Raw genomic sequence first — 26,497 nt, forward strand, 5'->3', positions numbered from 1 at the left:
CTCAGCCCGCATCCGGAAACAGCGAACCACCGAGTGTATTTGCGTTAATTTTACATCTATTTTTTACGTTGATATCACTTGCAGATGCAAAGTATCGGGAGAGTGGATTTAATCGTACGCGCGATCGGAAGTACAACGATAAGATCAGACATAAAGAGACCCGTCTGTCTCCCACCGTGTCAACGGTGGGAAAACTAAGTTTTCTTCTTCTTCTTCTTTTTCGAAAATTCATTTCCACAATTTCGTTTGTGACAATTTTATTTACGGCGTTACTCGCGCAAGCGAGCTTCTTTCATTACAGGACGCGCTTTTTATCTTTCTCGGCGCTATTAAAAAGCCTTTAGAAATACCGCCGCGACTCGAAGCTCGCTCGTTTGAAACCTTCCTCAAGCACCTCGTATTATAAAATCCTCTTGAAGAAAATGGCGATTGCTAATAAAAAATGTACGAGGAACTCTCTCCGTTCCTTGCAAGCCGCGAGCGGGGCGGAAAACAGGGAAGCGCCTAATATTTCGTACGGCTTTCGCCGTAGTTTGCATGGGATTTTTAATTGGGGCTTCATTAGCTTGAATTAAAACGACAATGCCAGCAGAATTTTAATTGGAATCTTTTAAGGTCTCTCTCGGTCTTTTCCAAAAGAGTGCAGCCTTGATGTGAGAAAAAGCACGTTGTTTGTATACAAATATTTGTATATAAATACAATCTCTTTTTAATTCGGGTTCTCATCAATCTGTCAATCTTCTCAAAAAGAAAAGAAAAAAATACGCGAATTTATAAAGGAAATAAAATGTAAAATTAAGACACGAGAAAAAGAAATACCATATATTTCGATTGTATATAATTGGTAATTTATATTTGCATGTAAATATATTGTATACGCCAAGGATCTCATACATAATTAATAATACGCGGTATGTACCTCGCAAAATTGGAGTACAAGGAAATAACCATGAGAAAGACTTTTCCCGAGAAAGACTTTTCCCGCTCGGCAGTACCTGGCAGAGGGCGTCGTCCACATGACGCCGCTACTCCCTCATATATGCGGCGCTACCCTTCATCGACGTCGACGACAAAACCGTGGGTGGTTTTTATTAAAATGTTGAACCCACCTCCCCCACGCTGTCGCGACTGAAGAAATCAATTCGACTCCGCCGTGCGATATTACCGGCCTTTTCTCACTCCCGCTCGCTATCACCGCGCATCCCTCAGCCGAATTTCGATTTCGTTGAAATCACGCGCGCATATCGACTTACCTGTCGGATTATCCGTGAGAAAAAGGCAGGAAAGGCAGGAGAGGGACCCGAGGGAAGGGCTAAATATACGAGGGCTGAAAGGGTTGGAAATGGGAAAGCATCGCTGGGGTTCCTGGCGACGCGTTTAGGTCGCTGCGCGCACCGATTTTGCGGCGGTAATCCGCGGGATCCCGGCACTGCGAGAGGTGCATCGATCATTTTCACCCTCCTCGTCGCGGAGGCGAATCGAGTCTCGCCGGCAAAGTAGAAGCGACACTCGCCCGAGAAGACAGACTCAAAATGATAACAAAGAGGTTCATTATGCCTTTGTACACCGATGGGGCGCAACTGATGTTCCTTCGGGCTCTTGCAATTTCCTCCTTACAGGATTACTGCCTCTCCCGGTATTACCGCGCCTCCCCGGAGCGTGTGCTGGCGCGAAAAGCGAAAAGATCAAAGGTCAGGAGGACTAAAAGAATGCAGCCGAGAAAGAGTAGTTTTCCGCCGAGCAGGAAGAACGGACGGGCGCTGAGACAGAAGTGGTTCGTTCCCCGGTCACGTTAGGCTGGTTGACTCTCGCCAGTGTATCAAGTACACTTTCGCCAGCGAGAAGCCAACAATGCGATCCTCGATCTCCTCGACACGAATTGAGCGACTCGCGTGATTTAAACGGTACTCGCTCGCTCGCTCGCTCGCTCGCACGCCTGGTAGATCACGTGGGTTTTAACAATAGCGAGATCCACGTCGGCCGGACAATGGACACGAATCGAGAGTTCACTTTCTTGATCTTCGGCCGACCGTTTATACGACGCGATGGAGCGTGAAGAATGGTGGTACGTCGTACGGCGGAGCGAAGGAACCGCGAGATCGACGAGAAAGAGAAGCCTCGGGCTCCCTTGCACACTCCCGAGTTCTGTTCGACCGCTGCATTTAACGCACTGCCATCCCGCGTCAGAATTAAATTCCTCGTCGCTAATAGCCGGGCAATTGTCGTTCCTTCCGCATATCAATCAAATTCAGCGGCGCTTCGAAGTTAAATTTAATTAAAAGAGATTAACAGCCAAAAAAGAGCAACTTCACCACAAGCGAAATCATCTAAATTTTAGAGGATTTTACTCTTATATATGGCCTCAAGAGGATTCCTCCTAAATTAAGAAGAAAATATTATAAACACATTGTTGTTCTTAAAGTTAGAGGAATTATGTGTGTAATACAAATCTCATTGACTTTTAATATAAATTTCTTCTTATACACAGATTATTTAACCTTTTGTTAAGAGGATTATTATTTATTCTTACTGTACTTCACTCTTATGGTACTGATTAATTTGAAAAAACTTATTATAATATATAGCAAAAAGTAATATATGTGCACTTCTGGCTCCAGTTCTATAATAAGTAGGCACGAATGAAATAAGATCATCGTAACAAATAAATTTCCAATCAGTTATGGATTTCGTTGTGGATTTTATAGCTACAAAGACGTTCATTATAACCAATTGTGTGAAATTGTATGAAAAAGTTAAAAGAAAGAATATATCATTCAACTTCTTGCAATAGATTATAAACTGTATTTGACCAATTTTGGTATAAATTATCTTCGTTATATGTTACAGCAACACACATACCCTTTTTAACAAGCGTTCCAAATATTCTGAGCCATGAGCATATGAGTCCATAAGGTTATCTTTTCGTTCATGTCTGAAGGTAAAACATGACTGAACAAAAGAAGCAGACATTCAAATTAATATATTCCTCCTCATATAAGAGGAAAATTAATTGAGATAAGAGGAAATCCTCTTGAAATAAGAGGAAAACAGTTAAAATAATATCTAGTAAATTTTAGATAAATGGTTCACTTTAATCGCTTCATCGAAAGAGGAATCCCCTTCCTAAAAGGCTTCGCTTAGAATATAAGATTATGAGAAAAACTCACTTTATAAATAGAATACTCGTTTTTAGGTGAATTATTACGAGTGATGAGCTAAACGGTTATTTTTATAACAGTTACTGTTATTTTAAAATAACCGGTTATTTGAACCAATTATTTGGTTAAACGATTACTAGTAACTTACTATTAGGTGTGTGAATTAATTTAGTCCCTTTTTTTCTTCCAAAAAAAGACTTTAGTATGAAAAAAACATGAAAAGTACACTAATCAAAGTATTTGCCATCGCTTGCTATTATTTTTCCCATCTGTCTGGCGGTTGTTGCATTCCGTGACGGAAAAACAACTCGTCCTTCGAAGCGATCCATTCATCGAGCCATTTCTCTATTTCTTCATAATTGTTGAAGTGCTGGTTCGAAAGCCCATCGATCGAACAAGTGATAATCGGATGGAGCAATGTCCGGTGAATACGGTGGGTGAGGTAAAACGTCCCAGCCAAGTGCTTCCAAGGTGGCCTTCACAATCTTTCCAACATGTGGCCGAGCGTGTATCGTGCTGAAAGATCACTTTGTCGTATCTCTTTGCATATTCCGGCCGCTTATTCTTCAATGCGTTGTTTAAACGGATCAATTGTTGTTGGTAAAGTTCAGCAGTGATGGTTTGACTCTGTTTTAATACTTCATGATACATTACACTCTTCTGGTCCCATCATATACAAAGCATTACTTTTTTGCCGTGATTATTCCGCTTTGGTATCGATGTGGATGGTTTCCCTGGGTCGCTAATGGATTTCCTTCGTTTGGGATTATCGAAATATATCCACTTTTCGTCTGCAGTCACGATACGATGCAAGAAACCTTTTCTTTTTTGCCTGGCAAGCAAGATGTCAGACATGGCTTTTCGCCTCTCGATGTCTCTTTCTTTCAGTTCGTATGGCACCCATCTTCCTTCTTTTTAAATCTTTCCCATGGCTGCCAAACGCACAGAAGTTGTTGATCGATCAACATTCAACAATTGCGCGAACTCCTGTTGCGATTGACACGGATCTTCATTGATTAGCGCCTGCAATTCCTCGTCCTCGAACTTCTTCGGCTAACCTGGACGAGGTTTGTCATCGACACTGAAATCATCACTTTTGAAACGTCGAAACCATTCTCTGCATGATTTATCGGTGGGAGCACTTTTACTATAAGCTTCTGCGAGCATTCGATGAGCTTCAGCGGCTGTTTTCTTCAAATGAAAACAGAAAATGAGAACTTCCCGAAAATGATGCTTTTTTGGCTCGAATTTCGACATTTTCGATTCAGATAAAAACGATGTTATTGTTACAAACCCAAACGTTTATCAACTGAATATTATTGCCAGATATCAAAACTAAAAAATAAAACCTTTTGCAGACATTAAAAGTTAGAAAATTACATAGTACAGCAATTGGCCGCCAGATGGACCGAATTAATTCACACACCTAATATAATATTGAGTTCAATAAACATAAACGATATTATGTAATTTATATATATATATATATATATATAAATATATTTATATATATATTTATATATTTCTCTGTTAGAAATTTATGAACAAAATAATAATAATATAATAATGCCAAAGTAGCAAGATGACGTTATTAATATCATTAAAACGTCATCCCGCTACTTTAGGAGATAATCTTTTTTAATTGATTTTTATAATTGAAACGTTAGAGAAAAACGAGACTAATAGAAATTTTTAAAAAGTACCAAAATAATACGGGCTATTTCATTTTTATTTCTCAAAAAATAAAAAAATAGTATTATTAATGCTTTATTTAATGGCCTGCAGAATAATAGTAGCAGTAGTGCATTTAAATATATATAAATTTTCTTATTTTATTCAGCTATCCATTTCATATTGCTGTTTAAGAAAAGTAAAATCCGACCATAAATATTGGCCTTAGCATTGAAAATCTACAGTTTAAGTCACGTATAGATTTATTTAAGTCACCTATAGATTTTCAGTATTGATGCTTGTATCGGAACGTGACATTAATCAGCAAGCAGTAATTTCGTACTTTAAACATTACTGCTCTTGTAAAATTATGATTTTATGAAAATAACCGTTTAGTCCGTTAACTGTTATTTTAAAAATTTGATAACTATTATTAAAATTATTGCTTAATAACAGTTCAATAACAGTTCAATAACAGATAATGAAATAACATCCCATCACTGATTATTACTATCACTAGAGGTTATTAGAAGTGTTTTATAATTAAGCGCGTACGCATCGATCGAATTAAGCGCGAACTGTTCGCCGTGTTCAATCGAGATAGCAGTCGTGAAAAAAGCGCTAGGGTCTGGACCGTTCGACATCGCACGAGAGAAAAGGCCGTAAATAAAGTTCAGAGCAAATGATTAAAGAAGTTGGAAAAGAGTTATTTACCGCTCAAGAGGAAGAGTCCGCAGGCCACGAGAGTCCTGTGATCAGAATTACAGTGGCCGATCAAAGCTGACACTGTCGCGGCGAGGATCAGGATCACGGCCGCCACTTGGAACGGTGCGGAGATGCTGAAACAACAAGGACACGCTTCATATAGTCCGTTAAGGATGAAGAAGCAGACGACGCTTCGCTTGTCGTCCGCAACCTCGACGCCGACGGTCGCGCGTTTCAAGCGCATTATTTTTAAACATTCTCTCATCGCGCGGCTTTTCCGGAGGGAAAAAGAGAGGAGAAAAAAGCGATACTCGGTACATCCCAAGCAGCCCGTCGCCGCGACGCCAGCCTTCAAATCGATAGCAATTTATAGCAGCCTTATTAGGGTGGTGAAGTGCGACTTTATGTCTTACTATTCTCGCGAGCGCGTCGAACGACGAATAAAAATCGCGGGTCGATCGCGGAAACGACGAGGAAATGGCGATGTCTAAAAGTATCTCGCGGACGTCGCGAAGACGGCGCGATCTAAACATCACGATCGACTTGCTTCATTTAACTCCCGTTTCCCCGATGTTGTGCGCGCACAACAGAGTCAACTTCAACCGCACGTCGAGATGGTTTCCCGATTTATTAAAAACTAGCCGCTCTCTCACAATTCGATCGATATGCGCGCGTCTCGTTGTTACGGACAAATTCTCCTCTTTACTCCGAGAAAAGAGAGCGAATTCTTGAATTCGTCTCCGGCTCGAGAAAATGCATGTCCAACTGGAACTTCTTCCGTGCGAAATGATGCAAGCGCGTTGACGAATATCGAGCACGTTTTACACCTGGAAACTCGCTGATAGACAGCGTTTACATCACCCTCCCGCCGCGCCGCCCCGCGAGCCATGAAACGTTTCATGAAATTCCTGCCGCGCCGCACCCTCTCCGCGCCACCCCCAACCCCCGGCGCAGTCATAAGCTCGCCTGTATCGTTGGAGGAACGCGAGTCGCTACGTTGGGAAGGATTGTCGTTTGCAGGTGGAGGGCGGCCGCCACCGCCGCCGCCGCCGCCGCCCGCGATGTGGCGGGGTGAGTTTCGAAGCCGCAGTGTAATACACGTATTCGTAGCTATCGGGGTAAATGGGCCATGCCGGGTAACGGCGCGCACCGGCCCACCTATCGACCTGCTCCGACGTTTAAGTCTTGATCTCGCGCGGCAATTTCATGGCGCGGCTCATCGCTCGTAGCCGCTCGCTTAAGGAGCTGTATATCGACGATCGGGACACTCACGCTCGATTAGAACGCGATTTGGGGAGCGTCTGACGTCTCGGCCGAGTTGCTTTTCGCAGATTCGACGCGGCCGCTCGCGGAAGTCCGGAATCCGAGATATCGGGTCCGTTTTCAGAAGCCGCGCCGCCGCACCGGTGCGCTGGAGGTTCCGGTCGGGAAATCTGCTGGAGCTGGAAACTTTCGCTCGCCGCATGCAACGCGGAGCAACTGCGCGGCATCTCACGCTCCCGTCCCGTCCCGTCCCGCGCGGTAATTCCGCAGAATCGAATTATACGGCGGCGGCCGTCGCGGGAGATGGAAATTAATAGTTTCGACCGGCGGCGAGGAAAAGCTACACGTCGACGCGGCCAGGCTGAAGGGAAGGAGAGACGCTCTCGGGCGTTGCTCGCCGATGGGGCCGGGTATGGATATTGGGCAGAGGGTTGGCAGGCTCGCCTAGCGATAAATCAGAGCCGTCCTGCGGTAATATACTGCTCGGTCAGCCTGTTTAGCCGTAATAAAGCGCATTGCTCGAGCGGGACGAGCGAAATCGAGAAGTCGCCTCGCGCAAGACGCGCGCGCGCGCGTGGCCTCACCTCTTTTTTCGCGGGCCTCTTCCTCACGTGTTTCGCCCTCCCCTCCCCCCCCCCGGCTCACCCCGGCGAGATCGATAACGACATCGGTGGGCCTCTGTACGCTTGAATCCGAATTCTCGGGAAGAATATTACGCGGAAGAGTCCGTGGAAATCCGCGGAATATACGCAAATATATCGCTGGCTGGATCTTTGAAGCGTTAACCTCCCGCGCGCTGGGAAAAATATGCTGGAAGTACTTCAATAACGGTTTTATCGAATTTGTCGGAGAGAACTCGGGAGAACTTGGGAGCGGATCGCTCGGTCGAGATCTGAGATTAAAATTCGGAGATTGGAAATTGCGAAACTGCAGGCTGGCGCGACCTCGAGTTTGGATTCGAATAATTTCCCCGAGCGTTTTTGAGAAATATCGCTCTTGGCTCGACTTGCCGTTCGATTCAATTAATTTCGGCGCTGAAATGATCTCAAAATAACCTTTGCAGAAGCGCGTCCGAGCATTACGCGAGCGCCGATGATTTGTTTTTCGCTCGTGTATGCATTAACGACAGCGGCCGAGGGATTATCGGGCTCCGGGAGGTGTTTGAACTCTTGAACTGCGAATCCTGTCGCGTCGATATGGCGGTTTTGTACTCGCGGTGGTCGCCGGGATTCGCCGAACGCGGTTAAGACGCGATTAAGTTTGTCGCGAGATACGCGAGAAGAAATCACCGAGGCTTCCCAGGATCAGAACATCGTCAGGCTGCTTCGGAGACGGAATAGAGGAAAGTTTCTTTTCGAGTAGGCCGCCCTGGCGACAAATATCGTTTCCACCTCGATTCGATAGCAATCGAGAGAAAACAAACGCTCGCTCGAGGGGCCGAGGATGGATTATCCAGCCGATGACCCAGCGATCCTTTTTCTGTCCCTCTCCGTCCCTCTCCCGCCCATCGCGCCTTAAATCAACTTTTTCAGACGGATTCATTCTCTCCCTCCTTCTCCCTCTCTCCCCTTCTCTTCGATAAATTGTTGAAATATTTTTAATATTTAAGCAGCCACATACACACTCCCGAAATCCTATTGAAATGTAAATTTCTGGCGCCCAATCGTTTCTATCGAAATATTACAACCTCCCAGCGTTGTAAAGGATATTTTATTTTCACTGCTAGGATACGCGCCCGCAGATTACGCGGAAAATGTGCTTCGATATTACGAATGTACTTGTTACACGGCCAGTATTAAGGTACAGCTTACATATTTCGTGAATGTCACAAACGTCATCTCGCTACTAACTTTCCGTTGGTCGCAATATTTACATCCAATAGATACACGTTTAGATACTACAACGTATCGTCGTTGCTATACGGATTCTCGAGATTTTTCATCCATCCTAATATTTGTCAATGTGTTCTTCACTGTTTTTTCTTAACCTGGTCTGCCAGCCAAGTACTAATGAAAGAAAAATCGTTTCAAGGAGCGGAGGAAAATAACGGGGAAATTAGTGCACCTGTGAGACATACTGAGGCTACTCACGAGTAAAAAATAATGCAATTATTGCAAAAATATTGCGAAATAGTGCAAGGACGCGTATATCGCGTACTGCAAAAAAGATTTCTGTTGTCATGCCAACTCAACGTTTGCTGTTCGTAGAGATGCGCGACCTATTCGAATTCGAATCGAATCTAATCTAATCAAATCTAATGTAATTCGACTCGATTCGAATCCCCATGATTCGAATCCGAATAATTTAAAAATTTCGAATCGCGAAGATTCGAATACGAGTCAAATACATTAGCGTTTGCGCGCATCAGCTACAAAACGGGCCATCTAGGCATGTTTGAACCCTTAACTTATAATTAACTTCACTTGTAATTAATAACTTGATTATAAATTACTTTAAATATTTAAATATATGTTTTTTAACTTTAACATAATATTGCGATATCAATATTCCCTTTCATATTAAAATCTTCCACCATTATTTACATGTTTAATAGTTATGTTAAATTTTTTAATGATTCGATTCGAATTCGAATTTAAAAAATGAGATTCGATTCGATTTGATTCGACGTAAAAATTCTTGATTCGCACGTCTCTAGCTGTTTGACAATTGTACGGAGAACAGATTAAACAATTAGCGCAACAGATCATTTTTGGTTATTTGTAATTTTAACAAGTATAGATTGCTGAGGATGCAAATCATATATGTTTGTTGGCTGTGCAACTTCCAGCAAAAAGAATAGCAGCAAAACTTCGTAATAACGTAATACGTACATGTACGTGACCTTTTCGTGATCTACATATTCTGAATTCTCATATATAGATAAAAGCATCTCTGAAAGAGAGATTTATAAGCTTTTTCAAGTAGCTACGAACCATTTTTACAGACTTTTTTATTGATAAAAGTACGTTTGCAGTATGAGCCTTTGTATGTACGTATCATATATCCCTCTTAACCTTATTTAATTTTATCTAATAGCTCGTTAATTTTACGTCATGTGTCGTGCTAAAAATAAAAAGTAACGTAATAATGTATTGCTTTATTTCCTTTTCCGAATTTCTGTAAAACACACACACAGAATTATTATTTTGTGAAGCCTTCTCTACCAATGTTCGATTAGATGCAATGGAGCTACATTTGAATTATCTTATGGTGATTATGATACGCGCTAGTGCAGCACTGCATATGTGCTTTCATCAAGTATTTTACGTATTTTGCTGTATATTATGCGTTGGTAAGAAAGAGTTAACACAACTGATTTGCTTATGCATAATTTCTAACCTTTGCTCATATTCCGTATTGCCAATAAATAAAAAAAATTGGTGATTTGCCGGACTAACACAACAATACCATTTGTTCCCGTTGTAAAATCGTTGGTTAAAGCGACAAATCATTTGTTACCACAACGAAGTTATTTGTTGTCCCGCATTAACAAACTATTCGTTGCGGTTACCGTTGCTTTGTCAACCCAACCAAACCTTTTTTCTCAGAGCGCGCGCTAGCGACTCGCAAAGCAAGACTCTCGCAAATAATCTGAGACCACGAGCGAAAAATACGTCATCACTCGGATCACTCGTCCATTCGACACGGACGATGATCTCGATCCGTAAGTTCCCATTTACGGTGCGACCTGTTAAACGTTAATTGCGGGTTCCCGTCCGACGCCGGCCCTTTATCGAGCCGGCAGAGGCACTTTTGATTCACGGATAATGCCCGGCCGACGGCGCGACGTCGGTGCGTTCTGTCAGAAAAATGCGCGTCCGATAGCGGCCGGGCATTTATGACAGTTAATGCGCTTTACATCGTCGGCCGCAAGCATCCTAGCGTTTGCTTTGGACCAATTCGGACAATTTGACGTGCGGCCGGCTGGCGATGCGACGCCATTGACCGGTTTCGGAGTGCTACCCCGGTGCGTAATGCCGCATAACCGTTCTGCGTTACATACGGACGCAGGGTTGGTATGCAAATGCATCCCCCCGCGCGCTCGCGTCCGCCGTCATCCACCCCCCCTCCCCCCCGGCAGTAGGGGGATATGCCGAGGCGGAAGGGGGTGGATAGGTAGGGCGGCGTGTATTTCGCGGGGTGAATAGCCGGCACGGTATGTTTCTGGCTCGTCGCCAGGCCGGGGTAACTACCGGTGCTACCACATTAATAGAGTTTTATTGTTATTTACGACGACGCCTCCTGCTTCTATAATAACCCCGCTGCGAATTAATCGCCATGCTCGATTTATTTTATTACGCGCTACTTTAAACGCCGCTCGTGCCATCCCGATTGCATTCGCGGCCCGGTCGAACCCGCCGATGTATCGGCCGCGTGCATTCGATATCGCGTGAAATCGCGCCGCGATTGTTATTCGCGCGGCGACACTTCGTTAACCCTCCCTCCCTCCCTCCCTCCCTCCCTCCGCCTCGGCGCCGCCGCCCTTCTCCTCGTTCCTTCCGCCCCGCGTTCAATTTTTGCGCGACATTAACAGGCTCGCGCGCGGCATTTCAGCCTCTGCGCTTCTTCCATTTCATCCGGAATCTGCGGCCGGTGTGCCGCCGGTTTTTGCCGCTTAAAGGGGCGCAGAAAGCCGAGGAAAGGGAAGGCGCGCCGACTTGGACTGAGCTCTCGGCTCTCGGAATTTTTCGCTCCGAGGCTAATGATTTTGAGCTGACGACCGTATTGGAAATACGCCTCGGGAATAATCCGATGAATGAGTTGAGAATACTTCTTTTCTTTCGAGTCAGCGGACAATTGGAGAACACGGCGGACACACGGCGCTTGGAGGGGATGCGTTTCTCAAGGTTCTAATTACCGCGGAAATTCCCTGACATTTTCGATCAAGTCGTTTCGCACCGCGGGACGCTCGCGCTAACGTGTATCCAGCCGTGCGTTAGCCCAGCTTACAGCGTCTTACATTTCGGCATGAAATTTCAGAAGACGCGACGCGCTGCGGCACTGACACGCGAGGATCGCAGCTCGGATTTCGCGAGAGTGCCACTTCGCTCGGTGTCGCGTCGCGCATCTTCCCCGAATTATTGACCTTTAGCTCATAATACCGCCGCTTTCCGCTTGAAAAGTACTTTCAAAGGAATGCCCCATTTTACCCTTGAAAATCCCCCTCGCGCCGGCGCAATAAAACACCTCGATTCATTGTCGCGCGGGCGTTAGCTCGTGAAATTCGAGCGAGCCGTCTCACCTCGCGGGCGCGGCTATAAGGGGAAAAAAGGGGAGAGAAATATGCCCCGCGATCGGTCTTCATTCTCGATGCGACTTGACGCGCGTCGGCTTTTATCAATAATTAATTACGGCAGCTAATTCCCCGAGTGCGACTCCGGGATGCTCGCGAATCTGAAAAAACGCGTCGCCCCTCCCCCCTCGAGCTGACACAATCGCTTCCCGTTATCTGCATTTTCGGCGCAAATACACGCATGGCATCCCGGCGTCGCGCTAATTCCTTCGAGAAGAAGACGCAGCGGAGCCCGACCCCGACGGCTAATTAAAGTAAATGCGCGCTTTGATCATGGTGTCTTCCGCCGGAGATCGCAAGAAGCCAATTTAGCGGACTCTCGTCACAATAAATAATTGCGATGCGTCAAAGTAACGATTTTAGTGCGCCGGGCTCGTTAACGCGCGGATTATGGCCGCGCTTTGAAGCGCCCCCCGTCGCTTTTCCTGCAGACGCTTCTAATTAAACTAAGTCTTTGATGCTCGGGAGTACGAAGAAACCGAAGCAAACGTCAAGCGTCGGTTGCGCGCCATTATTAATTTGCATAAAATGCCCTCCATTTGTCTGATTCCTTTATCTCTTTTTCACGCTCTAACTCTTTTTCACACTAGAAACGCCGTTCGCGCCGTTTTGAAAACTCTGCGAAATTCCTTTCGATCTCGTCCAAGCATTGAAAAGTTCAGCGACATCCTGCGCGCGCGCGCGAAAGAGAGAGGGAGAGATAGAGAGAGAGAGAGAGAGAGAGAGAGAGAGAGAGAGAGATATTTTTTCCGCCCGATTCTAAGGCGATAAAGTAGTCCGCCAAAGGGTTGAGGAAATCATCTCCCTCATGTCGCTTTAGATGAGACCAATATCGAGATCATTAGGAATTGTACTGATAGAAGAGAAGAAATTTCGTGTGACGTAACGAAAAACGAGTATCACGAGGGGCATCTAAAGGCACGTCTAGAAACAGGGGAACCGGTTGCCGTACGAAGATAAATGTTCGTATTCGGAGTAGTTACATCGGGCTCGTTTAATTTAAGCGGCTAAAGACGTCACGCATTTGATAAACGAGAATTCCAAACGTTCGGCTGGCGCCATGTAATTCATCCGTGAATTTTGCCCTTATTCGTGTGTCGAGCATGCCGTTTTTACGCGCGCGATTACTCGGCGATATTTTATACGCGCGGGGAGAGTGGAAACAGACAAATGTGGTCAGACGACAAAAACGTGATAATATATTTATTTAGCTAACGGTAGAGTGTTAAAGAGAAAAATGTTTCCATTTCATTTGTAAAACGTGTATCGCGGCGCTCTGCGTTGTATTAAATTACCGAAATTTCGTTATCCGCGTGTTACGAAATGTTCGTGAGCGAAATTTTGTGAGAAGCCTACAATTACGGAGGCTTTCAAAGTCAAAGAATTCTCGACAATCATGTTGCGTACCAGTGTACGAGATATTTACTGATTTCTCTCTGTCCTATTTTTACGTTTCATTTCGTATAAGGTAGATTTTATGGATCAATTGCAAGAATATACAGGGTGTATAAAAAATACAGGGACGGCGAAATATCTCGAAAATTAAGCATTTTAGAAAGAAACGTTTCAGATAAAAGTTGTCTGGTCTGAAGGAGGACATAAGGCAACGATATTATTTTATTTACAGATAGCGCTACTTTCGAGATATTCAGTGATCGTTACTTTTCTTATCGACCTTTGCAAAATTCCAAAATCATCAAATTAACAACAGTCAGGGTAGTAATTGTAACAACATATTCTTGAGACCAAACAGAGTAAAAATGTCTATCACTTTTTTCCGACAAATAGTTAGCGAGATATCGTAAATTGAACGTTGGAAAAGTTTTCCTTAAATATCTCAAAAGGTATTAGACAAATAAAAAAATGTTTCAGGCGAAAGTTGTCAAAATTATTTGATAGAAAGAGATAATACAATAGAAAATTGGGATTTTCGTTTAAAAAAAGTACAACAATCAGTGAATATCTCGAAAGTAGCGCCATCTGTAAACAAAATGATATATTTTTATTTTATGTTCCTCTTGAAACCATACAACTTTTGTCTGAAACATTTTTTTTTTCCAAAATACTTAGTTTTCCAGATATTTCGCCGTCCCGATACTTTATAGACACCCTGTATATAGTTATAATGAATATTAAAAATGTCTGGAAATATACGCGCAATACCGCGCGAAACTCCCGCCATGGAGAAAGCAATTCCAGATCCATCGGAAAACACGTACTCTCTCTCTCTCTCTCTCTTCTCTGTTTTAAAATCAGTTATCAGATGTAACACTGACATATAAATGTTTTCCGCTACATTTTTCGGATTTGAAGGGACCGTTCGTTCAGCCATCCCCGGGTTAATCAGTGGCGACATTTTAATCACTGCCGACGGTGCATTCAGCGTTCAAGCATTCAAGCTCGACCTCGCTCGCAATTTTCGTGCATTTCTTTCTGGCGGATGGACGAGCGTGTGGAATGCGAGCAGACGCGCCCCCAGCATTTCCGCTTCCGGCTCGGGCGGAGAATGCGAGCGTGTGCCGGTCGAGCGAGTTACGTCGACGGGAGACAATGAAGGGCCGGCAACAATAGAGACGGAGAAAAGGGCGGCAAGATGGCCACCGCGAAGCGACGGGAGGGAACAGCTCGTCGCTGCGAGACGGAGCGAAAGGAGGACGTCGTGGGGGTGCGGAATGGGACAAATGATGAGTCCCGGGCGTCAAGGGGTGCGAGAGAGGATGGCACACCACCATTTAACATGTAGCTGAATAGCCATCTGGAAGAATGGCGAACGGCTTCACTGAGAACTCCCCGCTGTCTCCCCTCCCCCATTTCGCCCCCTGCAGCCTCCTCTCCCCCTTCAGTCGTTCTCTCAGCGGGATTTCATCCGTCGCGACGCCTCAACGCCTCACGATCACTGAATTATTTTCGGCCGGGAAAGAGTCGAGCGAGTCGCGAGGCGCCATTATCACGGAGGCGAAGTTTCCGGGGAGCGGAGGGGAGGTCCTCGAAACTCGCGTTGAAAACGTAGAGGGCAGAATTCCGAGTATTAAAGCTCGATATGGGGCGACACGCGAATGGTAGTGTGAAGTTAAATTAATTTAACAGTCACCTGAGGTTGGTGTAACGCGTATCTGAGATCGAATAAGTAACGAGTTAGCAAGTAATGACGAGTGCATCAACGTCCCACTGGCGTCTGTTAAAATTTCTTTTTCTTCACCTCACATCGTCGCGAGCATTTTGTCTCCTCTGCTGAATTTTATCCATTCTCCTCCGAGAGAGGAGTGTGAGCATTTTGTTCCCTACAATATTAAACAAAATTTTCAAGAAGATTTCTCCTCTCCTTCTCTCTCTCTCTCTCTCTCTCTCTCTCTCTCTCTGGATCGCGGCTCTGTTACGATAACGACATCCGATTTCGCTCTTCCCTTGGCTGAAAATAATTGGCAAGGTAATTCAGGAATAAAAGACGAGATATGCACTCTCTTCCTTTAAATAAGATTGCCGCCGCTAGTAACGAAGACGCTTTCGTCGGTTGTTTCAGAGATTGAGAAATAATCTATATTGATGAGCAATAAGATGAAGAGAAAACGGCCTTGGTTCATAAGCCAGCAGTGTTTATATAGATAAACCCCGATCTATTTTCGTTCTTTTTCTCACAGCTCACGTCCCTCCCCCCCCCTCCTCCCGCGTCCTTCTTTTTCGATGCAGACGGCCGACTCTTTATCTTCTCAACGGGAGTTTATTCCTGCCTCCAACACGGAGTAAAATGCGAAAAGGACGGGGGGATGGCGAAATGGCAAGGTGGATGGAAACCACGAAATTTCACGAGTCCATTCTTCAACCCCTCGTTCGCTTGCCAAGGACAGGTCCACCATCACCCGGCACCCGTGTTGCTTAATTATTTGCAACGTTCACCTCCATCCCCATCGAGTTTGAACTTGACACACATTTTTAAAGCAACAAATGAACGACCGAGGAGCTTTTGAGTCGCAGTGCCATACAATCTATACAAAACTATAAGAAGCTAAACTATTTCAAAGAATAGTGCTCAACGTTTAACTAGCTTGAGTTCAACACAACAATCGTCCGTTTTTTAACATTACGGATCCATTGAGAAAGCATCTTAAGTGATTAGAGTGGAATTTTTCTGAGATAATCCTGCTCTATGCTAATCTTTGACCATTCCTGATCTTTTTCATCCTCGTAAAACCTGCACGCACCGTGACATCTTCGCGAGAAGCTAGCGCTCAAAGGAAGGAACGAAGCCGGTATTAAGGGATGAAGGGATTCCGTCTCGACGTATTTTGCCTGTAATCCAAACTACGGCCGGGCTTGGGAACTCGCCTTGCCGGCACTGCTGGCGGGAGGACCCGCGGGGGGGAAGAAAGAAACGAGGAAGTTTTCCCGGACGAGGTTATATCCTTATACTTCTTTCCTCCCGCCAGTGATTCTGGCCGAGGGATCAAGGACGATTTTAGGACACAAAGATTGGAAATCGCCCTCGCCCGTTATTCCCCGAGCTGAATAGCGGCCGTTGGGGTGCCGCGACGCGTTTCTTCGAGGGTTATTTCGAGCCCTCGGAAACCCCGAGATTTTTAGAACTTCATAGATCTTTGAATCCATAGAACTCCGCCAAGAGCCTGGATCCTGCAGTCTTACCGGTCGTCGCTGACCGCATTTGTGCTTATTTTTCCTTTTTTTTCTAAGATTGTGGAGTCGCACGAACGCTTTGGGTTTATTGATTCGTGGTTCTATACCAGAGATTAAATCTCTCTTCGGTTAGACACAGTCGATTCGTCATCCTTAGGGCGCGCGAAAGGGTTTTCGGTGGTTTGCAATGAATTATTGACATGTCTGCGGCGGACTTCGTGTCAAGGGAAGATATTAATTTACGGTCTACCCTGAACTCTTGAAGGAGTACTAACCTTCCCGCCGTCCAATATGTTGGTTGTAGCGCTGTAGCAAGTCCCTAAATTTACAATCAATTTAGACCACCAATTGATAACAGGAATCACTTACGTTGAGAAAAATTCAACTCCCAATGACAAGAATATAAAAGAGAAATACAGAGACACCTTCGAAAACAAATACAAATGTAAAGGGTGTCCCAAAATTCACGCAAGAAGTAATTTTGATAGAAAACACAGGTTTATAATTAAAAATTGTAAATTTTTTATTGATTCATAAAGTATACAGTGTAGGGTTGTGTATGGAATAGCATATCGGGTAAACGGCCACAGTGAAGAGAGTTCGTTGAATGGATTATGGAACAACAACAAGTGGATGCTGATTTTTCGAACAAAATCAGCCTTCAGCGATGAGGCTCATTTTCATCTTGATAGCTTGGTTAATCGACGAAAATTGTCGCATTTGGGATTCAGAAAATCCATGAGTGATTGTTGAGAAACAAATGCATCCACAACGTGTCACTGTTTGGTGCGGATTTTGAGCTGGAGGCATCATCGGACCATTCTTCTTCGAAAATACGAATGGTCAGGCAATAACAGTTAATGGTGCTCGCTATCGCGACGTGATAATCCAGTTTTTTGTGCCTAAATTGCAAGATATGGATGTGGATGACATGTGGTTTCAACAAGACGGTGCCACATGCCATACAGCCCGAGAAACAATTCAATTACTGCATGAGTCATTTCCTGGTCGTGTAATTTCCCATTTTGGTGATCAGATTTGGCCGCCCAGATCATACACGATTTAACGCCGTTGGACTTTTTCTTTTGGGGTTTTTTTGAAGTCTAAGGTTTATGCCAACAAGCCCACGACCACCCACGCCTTGAAGGAGGAAATTGAGCGCTATATCAACGAAGCCACATTTATGCAAAACGGTCATGGAAAATTTCAACAAAAGAGCGCATATGTGCCAGCAAAGCCGTGAAGGCCATTTACCCGATATGCTATTCCATACATAACCCTATACTGTATACTTTATGGATCATTAACAAATTTACAATTTTTAATTATAAACCTGTTTTCTATCAAGATTACTTCTTGCGTGAATTTTGGGACACCCTTTATATTTCTTCAGACTAATATTAGGTATACAACTTTGCTGTCGCCGTTTTCTCTCCGAAATTCGAGGCTTTATTGTAAAAAACTGGTTATACATTTATGATTCAAGGTATTGTCCATCGCTGGCCAATACTTTCTCCCATCTTTCGGGCAGCGTACGAATCCCGCGTTGAAAAAACCGGTCATCTTTTGAAGCGATCCACGAATCGATCCAATTTCTTACTTCTTCATAAGACCGGAAGTGCTGGTCAACCAGGCCGTGTGTCATTAATCGAAACAAGTGATAGTCAGAGGGAGCAACGTCTGGAGAATACGGCGGGTGGGGTAGGACTTCCCATTTCCACGTTTCCAAGTATGTCTTGACCACTTTCGCAACATGGGGTCGAGCATCGTCATGCTGCAAAATCACTTTATCGTGTCTCTCGTTGCGTATTGCGGCCGTTTGTCTTTCAATGCTCGGCTCAAACGCATTAATTGCGTCCGATAACGATCGCCTGTGATTGTTTCAGTCGGTTTTAACAGCTCATAATACACTACGCCGAGCTGGTCCCACCAAGTACAGAGCATGACCTTGGAGCCGTGAATATTCGGTTTGGCCGTCGATGTGGAAGCATGGCCGGGATATGCCCATGATTTTCTGCGTTTGGGGTTATCGTAACGAACCCATTTTTCGTCCCCAATCACAATGCGATGCAGAAATCCCTTCCGTCTTTGCCTTTCAAGCAACTGTTCACAAGCAAACAAACGCCGTTCAACATATCTCGGTTTCAACTCGGTACGGCACCCAATTTCCTTGCTTCTGAATCATTCCCATGTCTTTGAGACGTTTTAAAATTGCTTGTTGAGTCACTCCCAATGATCGTGCCAATTCTTCCTGACTTTGACACGAGTCTTCATTAAGTAATGCCTCCAATTCTGCATCTTCGAAAACCTTCTCTCTTCCACCGCTATGTCGGTCTTCGACGTGAAAATCACCGTTCTTGAAGCGTTGAAACCACTCACGACACGTTCCTTCACTAATAGCGGCCTCACCATAAGTATTTGAGAGCATTCGATGAGTCTCAGCCGCAGATTTCTTCATATCGAAGCAGAAAATTATAACCTCCCGCAAATGACGAGAATTTGGCTCGTAAACTGACATTTTCAATCGAGAATAACTTTATGATGCAGACACAAATCGACTAATGTTTCTATGGGGTTATGTTGACAGATGCCCAAATTTATTGCATGACGTCTATGATCTATTTATTTCGACCACTAATCGACCGCTAAAGCCATCTATAGGAAAACAGCGGAAGCAAAGTTGTACATCTAATATTTACATTGGGAGAATATTAAACTGCGAACATGCAGAGAGCTAAATATTTTAAAAGTCGGCAATCCCGGGCTACTGAAAAATTTGGTAATATAAAGTCCAAGTGCCCGAGAATCCGTAAAGAGGATTCGATAGCCTTAAACTTCGACACATAGACGGTGGACGCTCGAGTGATCCTTTTGCGGAGTCGTAAAACACAAGGATTCTAATAACCGGAGATTCGAGGAGCCATTAAAATAAGCCGCGGCTTATTTTCGTTCTTGCGACACGTCGCGGGGTAAATTATATAGCATTATTTTCGAGATAAATTCGATAAAACCCCGTACGAGAGTTTGCGGCGTGAAAAACGGCCTGGGAGAAAAAAATTGTAAAAAATATAGGTCGTGTGCGCGGAACGATAGCCCGCAGGATTCGAACCGAAATCCCTGATAAATTGTCTAAGGACGCGGGGAGGGGCAGAATGAGAGAGGAGAGAGAGAGAGAGAGAGAGAGAGAGAGAGAGAGAGAGAGAGAGAGCGTGAGAGAGGAGCTGCTTACGCGTCTCTGCATTTTGCTGGTCGAACATTTTTTTTTCTTCCTCTTCTTTTTCTTCATTCGCTCACGATAGATCCTCGATCTTCCCCCGCTACTCGATAAGATTCGGAGCGTGCCGGCGAAAATGAGAGCCTTAAAGCTCGAGCGGCGATTCCGCGACACCTCGATAAATTTCCAAAAATCTTATCTCCGGACCGCTGCTCGTTCGCAAAGCGGATGATGAGTGGCGCCGGAATCTTCCGCGGGTACTGCGATAAATTAATCCTTTCACTTACGCCTGATTTATGTAGCACACACACACCCACACATACAGAGAGAGAGAGATAGAGAGAGAGAGAGAGAGAGAGAGAGAGAGAAAGAGAGTGGGAGGGAGGGAGAGAACAAATAGACAAAAAATAATACCTCGAAATTGGAGTTTGAAATTATTTCCGAAACAAATTCGACAAGCGCAGCGAGCATTAGAGAGATGAAAGGTAAGAGAACAAATAATACTTGACGAGCTACGAATTTCAGGCTGAGAGAATCAAATTTTCTCACACAGCGCGTGTGCGCAGAATAATAAATATGCGGCTGTTCTAGGCGCAGACTGGAGAGACGCAACTGGTACCGCGATGCATATCGGCAGCGAAACGTCTGATTGCGTCGCGGACCGATTTCAGAAACGAGCACGCGGCTTCTCAGCCGCGGCGTTGTAACCTACGGCTTGATTTTATCGTCGGACGAAACGCTGACAATTTCAAGTCGCATCACCTGTTGCATCAAAACGACGCGCTTTCTCAAGCGCATTATTAGAATTGCAGTCGGCCTATCTCGCGAATCTTCGCCCGGTTTCGATCGATTCGCGAAGAGTCGCGCTCGAGGTCCCCTCGTCGGCGAATATCCGTCCAAACTTTGCGGGCTTTGTGCCGTTTTCGCAGCCCTCGCCACGGTAAAAGTTGGCGGCTCGAAGGTGCTGTTCTTCGAAGCTGGCGAAAAGACGTTGCTCGACTGCTGCGAATGAAAACTGCAATTTCTGAATCCAGTTCTATAGACAGACTCGAAGTGGATGTTTGCAGTAACGCAGTTTCGAAACTGTGGTCTGAAAAATCGCGAGAAATAATATCATCCCCCGATATTTCTACCCCCGACGGAAAGTGATTCGAGATATCGGAGGGAGCGTCGTTACGTCTTCGCATTTTCCCGACTCCGCTCGACTCTGCGCGACACCCCGCAGACAGATAATTCGTTAGGTTCGAATATATATAGAGAGAGAGAGAGAGAGAGAGAGAGAGAGAGAGAGAGCCGAGTAACGAAGACAAAAAGGGAAGATAATTCACACGTTCGCGTGTATTTTTAAGCGCTTGAAATTTGGAGGGTTTTTTTTTGTACGAAAGTAGGAATTATTCAAGCTGAGAGTTGCATGCGGTTTGTTGCGAGCCACCTGAGTTCTGCCGGCGCGAAATTAGTTTTGCAACGGAAATGGCGCAGTCGAGTTATTTATGCGGGCTTTCGGGAAGGACGGCGACCGCATCGGACACGTATGTGTCCAATTAAAGCGGATTAATCTGAATATTTAGCAGGTCGCCGTTTATTGCAAATACCGTCTCTTGCCGTTTTCCTCGGCATAACGGCTTTTTATCGGCGTACGACTTAATGCGATAGTGGGTAAGCTGAAAAGAACGAACATGTATTTAAAAACGCGTCATAATGAAAAATGTCACTCGTTCCGCTCGTTACGAGTATCTTCCTCTTCTTTTTCTTTCTGTTAAAATAACTTGATAACGTAAAACACGCAAAACGGTGCAGTATTTCCGAAGCCTCCCGTCAAGCACGAGAGAAAATTCGTTCCTACGACTTCAAATGGATCGCGGTGATTTCGTACATTTCTGTTTGTCGTCTCGTTCGCGCGTAATTTCGTCATTGCATGCGTTTTCGAATGTATTACATCGACGGCGTCTCTCGATCGAGAAATAATCGCCAAGTGAAATCGATTTCCGCGTCTGACGGTTTATGCGCGTCTTTTTTCCCTTCGACCCTTCTCCATCCCCCGGCGCACCTACCTGGCCTTCCAGCCGACACCCACCGTCTCTTCCGTCCCTTTCCCTCTTTCGTTCCACGTCAGATGACAGCCAATTTTTATCTTGGTGATTGCATTTGCAATTCCGATGTGCGTACGAACGTACCGCGTCAACGGAGAAGCCTTTAACTGCGCTCCTGTAGCGCGTTTTTCTCGATTTTCGTAAGAATGTACTGACAACGCACGCGGGATCGATCTGAATTCCGAAATCGAATTAAAGTTCCCAGCCAATCCAGAGGACTGAACTTTCGGACTAATGTCCAATATCATCATGTAGCAATGATGCCCAAAGTCAAATAATTCCCCGTCGTCGGTCCCCAAAGACGGCATTTTACACTTTTCCAAACTCACAACGTTGTTTCCAACAACTCATAACGTTGATTCGTAATAATGGAATTCGACTCGTGATAATAAAGTTTCCCCACGAATTTGGATTTAGTTTATTCAGCAATATTACGATCGACACTTTTCTCACGCATAATTCATCACAACGCACGAATTATATCTATCGTATTTTCTGTTATATTATTACTCGCGCTTTACAACTCGTTCTAGTATCCGTGAGCGTTATTTGAAATATTTTAAAACTACGCCGATGATGATATTGTTATAAATCACAGCAGATTAGGGCGACAGCGCGGAAGAAACTGTAAGAGAATTCGTGGACCGGAAAGGACTAGAGGGAGACGAGACTAAATCGTGTATCACTAATAGCGAATAAATGTAGCGTAAGTGAAACAAGGGTGTCGATTTGCTCCTCGATGACTAAGATTATCCTGCACGCGTTGCGAAGCACGAACGTCCATATTTATCAAGAGATAATTAATAATCGATCAACCCTCGTGCATTATACAAGAGGCCGAAATAGAACCGAAACATTTGCGGAAGCTCGAGTGTGTCTAGAGATCTGTTTGCGATATGATAATTAAATTTTCGATGTGCTGTTTCGAAAACAACGCAAATTGTGTACCTTGCGAAAAAAAGAAATGTCTGAAAAGTCACGAGAAAATTATTATACGTTCGAAGGCTAATCTCAAAAAAAAAAAAGAAAGAAATATGAAAAAATATTTTTTTTTTAATTATATCGGAAAATGCGAGAATATATACGAGAAGCTAAACTTCGTTGAACTTCTACATATAATAGCACGATGTATATTGCAAACTGCTCGAAGGCAGTGGGGAGCGGAATATTTCCTTGAAATGGAGGCATAATCGAGGCATAATTGCTGACAGTAGTAAATATTGACTATAGTCCTTCATAGTTTAACAGTAAATTAGAGTTATTAACCTTCACTATTCAAACCACTCACTGTTGCTATTATGGAATATTCGCGCAAATATTGGCCATAACAAAGGATCAGCCATAACAAAAAGCAGAAATAAATGAGAGATTACGGGCGAAGATCCGAAATATGTTAAGTCGCTTCACTTCATATTTGTCATATACAGCTTTAAAAAAAAAATACAAAATATTTTCCGCGGAAATTAGCGAACTTGTTTAATTAAAAGCGACAATGATGTAAGTTATTTGAATATTTCGAAGCGAGAATTTTTACTTCTCTTAACTTCCCACAGGATCCACTTTAAATAAATCATTATATTTGGAGACCGAACCTATTCTCTTTGAATTCACTTTCTCTCCACTCATATAAAAAGCATCTCCTCGTTTATTTTTCAAGATCGTAAACTCGACGTCGATTTTATTATTCTGTTGTGGACTTTACTTATTGATCCAGATGAAATATTCCGGTCAAGGCACGGCGACGGAAAACATTCGCGGTGAACATTCTCCCTGATCTAATTTCGAAGGAAGCCACTTAATTTAAATGTCTGGCTTGCCCTCCGACCCTCGTCCTTTATCGTTCCTTCGGGGACGGAATTAATTGCTTCTTAAGGAAGTGGAATTATGTTTCTGGAAGTAGCACCTTGCTAGAATTTCTATTCTTCCCCATTTTTATCGTCGCCTGTACCAGGGAAGGGACGTCGATGCTCATAGAAGAATTCAAAGATTCATGAATCTTTCTTTGTGCGATGTATGCGCGATATGCATAATTCAGTATAATCCGTTCGTACGTTAATATCCCACAGATTAGACTACGTTAATGCGAAATTACATTTACGTAAACGGGCTTTGTCAAGGCCGCTCCCTGTCAGATTATCATTTTAACGGATTATATTAATTAAGCTTGCGGGAGCAGAGATGGATCCCGTCGATTAATCGCGCGAAGAAAGACAGCCCTGTCGCGCGTCTGTCGGGCTTGCCTCACGTTGAATTGTTGTTAAAAACAGATCTCTTAAGCCGATCTCCGCGGTCGGCCTGTCGATTCCCGGCTCCTCGACATCTCGCATTCGCGGCGCGGTTCTTCGGTACAGCGATTTGGCACGACGACGGCGACAATTCCCGAGGAAGTTTTGCGGCCGGAATGGATGAGTTTACGCGGAGTTCCGGTGGCTTTGACAGAGCTCCGCGGCCAAAACTTGGTGCGCGGAACTATCAAAGAGCGAGTGGGAAGTCCGCGGCAATCAGTCGCCCGACGCCGTACTAATGCGATTGTCGTTTAAAACAGTCGGCCCCTGCGGCGAATTGCCGCGACTCGGCAACTCCCGACGTTTATGGCACTTGGCGAACTCGCGGCGGCGACTCCGCGCGCGATTATTTTCCGTGAGACAGTCGCTCGGCATTCCGCTCATCTCGTTCGCCTCGCGAAATCCTCAGGACGCATGACGATACTTCATCTCCCGCGGGATTCACTCCGCGAGAACATCCGCGAGAGGATCCCCCCCCCCCCGGTGCACCGGGGCGCAATCCAAGGAACTCCGGCGGTTTTTTCGAGCCCTCTCTTTCTCCGGTGTGTTTCGGTGTGAACATTTGAGTTGAATTTTTTATGAATTTTCCGCAATTTTCCGAAATTCCCCAGAGACTTCGGATTTTCGAGCGGTCGCGTTTCGGGAGTTTGCGAAACTCACCCTCTCCAGGAAATTCGCCGTGGAATTATGCCAAATTTTCAGGAATTCATTGAGGTTGCCCCGAGTTGTACAACAATTGCTTTCGTGTAACAGAGTTATGCCAAGTTCCTCGGGAAAAAATTCTCAAAGACGCGGCGTGCGTAGAATATCACCCGCGTCTTCAGCATAATCGAATAAATCTGCTTACTTTCATCCGGAAGGCTCAAACCCCCCTCCCATCCCCTCCCCCATTTCCTTATCCCGAATGTAACTTCTACAAATTCGCATTTACAGACCGGATAGATAACTCGGCTGTAATTTACCCGCGTTTTGGCGAAAGAAATTTACACGTTTATTTCGTATTACCGTCATTTTCGTCTTGCGCAGGAATAAACCAGTCGAGATAATCCGCTGCGCGAGGAGCAACTCGATAAATTAGCAAACCTTCCTCGGCCGCGCTGAAAAACAAACGGTCCGAGGACGCGCGCGCGCACTGACAGCGCCCTATCACCTGCTATAATAATCTTCCTCGAGACGGGGAATTGCATTTCCCTCGAGGGTAAGAGCGACCCTTCAATAACATCGCGTCGCGTCGCGTCGAGTAATTTGGCCCGCGGCTTCCCGGCGAAGCCCGCGCGTAAACATCGGCCGGACAAACGCTCGCACACACGTGTCAACACACGTGAGCACACGGGGAACACGCCGTCGCATCCGTAAGGAGAATTTTCGTTAATCAAGCCACATCAGTGGCCTCTCCGGCCGCAACGCTATCGACTCTGTCCCGGTAACTGAATTATTGCCGCTCCGCGTTACACACGTAGAGAGACGGAGATGACGAAAGTGAGCGAGCGAGAGAGAGGGGGAGAGGGGGAGAGAGAGAGAGAGAGAGAGAGAGAGAAGATAAATGAGGGAGTGCGTAGCTGCACGTGTATGCGTACGCGAGACAGAGGGACGGAGGGAAAGTGGAGCTGAGAGGGGGGTGAGAGGAGGCAGGGAGGGCCGTTGGGTGCACTGCACGTCATGGACTGGATGCGTCCCTTTGTATCAGGACGGACCGCGCGTGAGTGCATACGACGTGATACCGGTTCGCCGCTAACTCCTCCGTTAATATTCGTCACCGCGACGACAGAATATCAGGGCCGAACGAGCAAGGTGTCCGCTGGCATGCTTTGCGAATTAGCGAGATTGTTATCGCCGGGCGATATTAATTATGCTCCCTCGCGTACAATTGAATTCGATTTCCTTGAGCGGCAAGATGGCAATTGGGGGGTGAAACTCGACTCGGCTCTCATTCGTCTCCACTTGCACAGGCTCGTCGCAGTCCTCGGATATTTCTTGAGGGGCTCTCTCGACCCTCATGGCGGTCGTTAACATTTTTTTCAAGAGCCTCGAGTCCCGAGATCGGAGATCGGAGCGCGAAGGGTAAATTGCGAACGGATAGCTGGGCGATTAAATTCGCGCTTTTGTTATATAACGGAACGACCGGTTCCGAGCGAAAGCCTGAAATCGATTCTCGCAAGCTCCGGCGCACAATAACGGCAGGCTCTTTG

The 26,497-nt window shown here is 45.1% G+C and overlaps 1 protein-coding gene across 8 annotated transcripts in view; it reads right to left on the bottom strand.

Annotated features, from left to right (window-relative positions):
- The window catches only part of LOC105182170 (uncharacterized), a 110,300-nt gene that overhangs the window by 33,974 nt on the left and 49,829 nt on the right, over positions 1–26,497 (bottom strand). For all 8 annotated transcript variants that reach the window (XM_025302751.1, XM_025302754.1, XM_019840932.2 and 5 more), the window contains one exon: positions 5,544–5,668. In XM_025302751.1, coding sequence (XP_025158536.1) covers positions 5,544–5,668 — 125 coding nt within the window. The remainder of the gene's footprint in view (positions 1–5,543; positions 5,669–26,497) is intronic.

The sequence above is a fragment of the Harpegnathos saltator genome, unplaced genomic scaffold (assembly GCF_003227715.2).
Source record: "Harpegnathos saltator strain DR-91 unplaced genomic scaffold, Hsal_v8.6 scaffold51, whole genome shotgun sequence".
Taxonomy (NCBI): domain Eukaryota; kingdom Metazoa; phylum Arthropoda; class Insecta; order Hymenoptera; family Formicidae; genus Harpegnathos; species Harpegnathos saltator.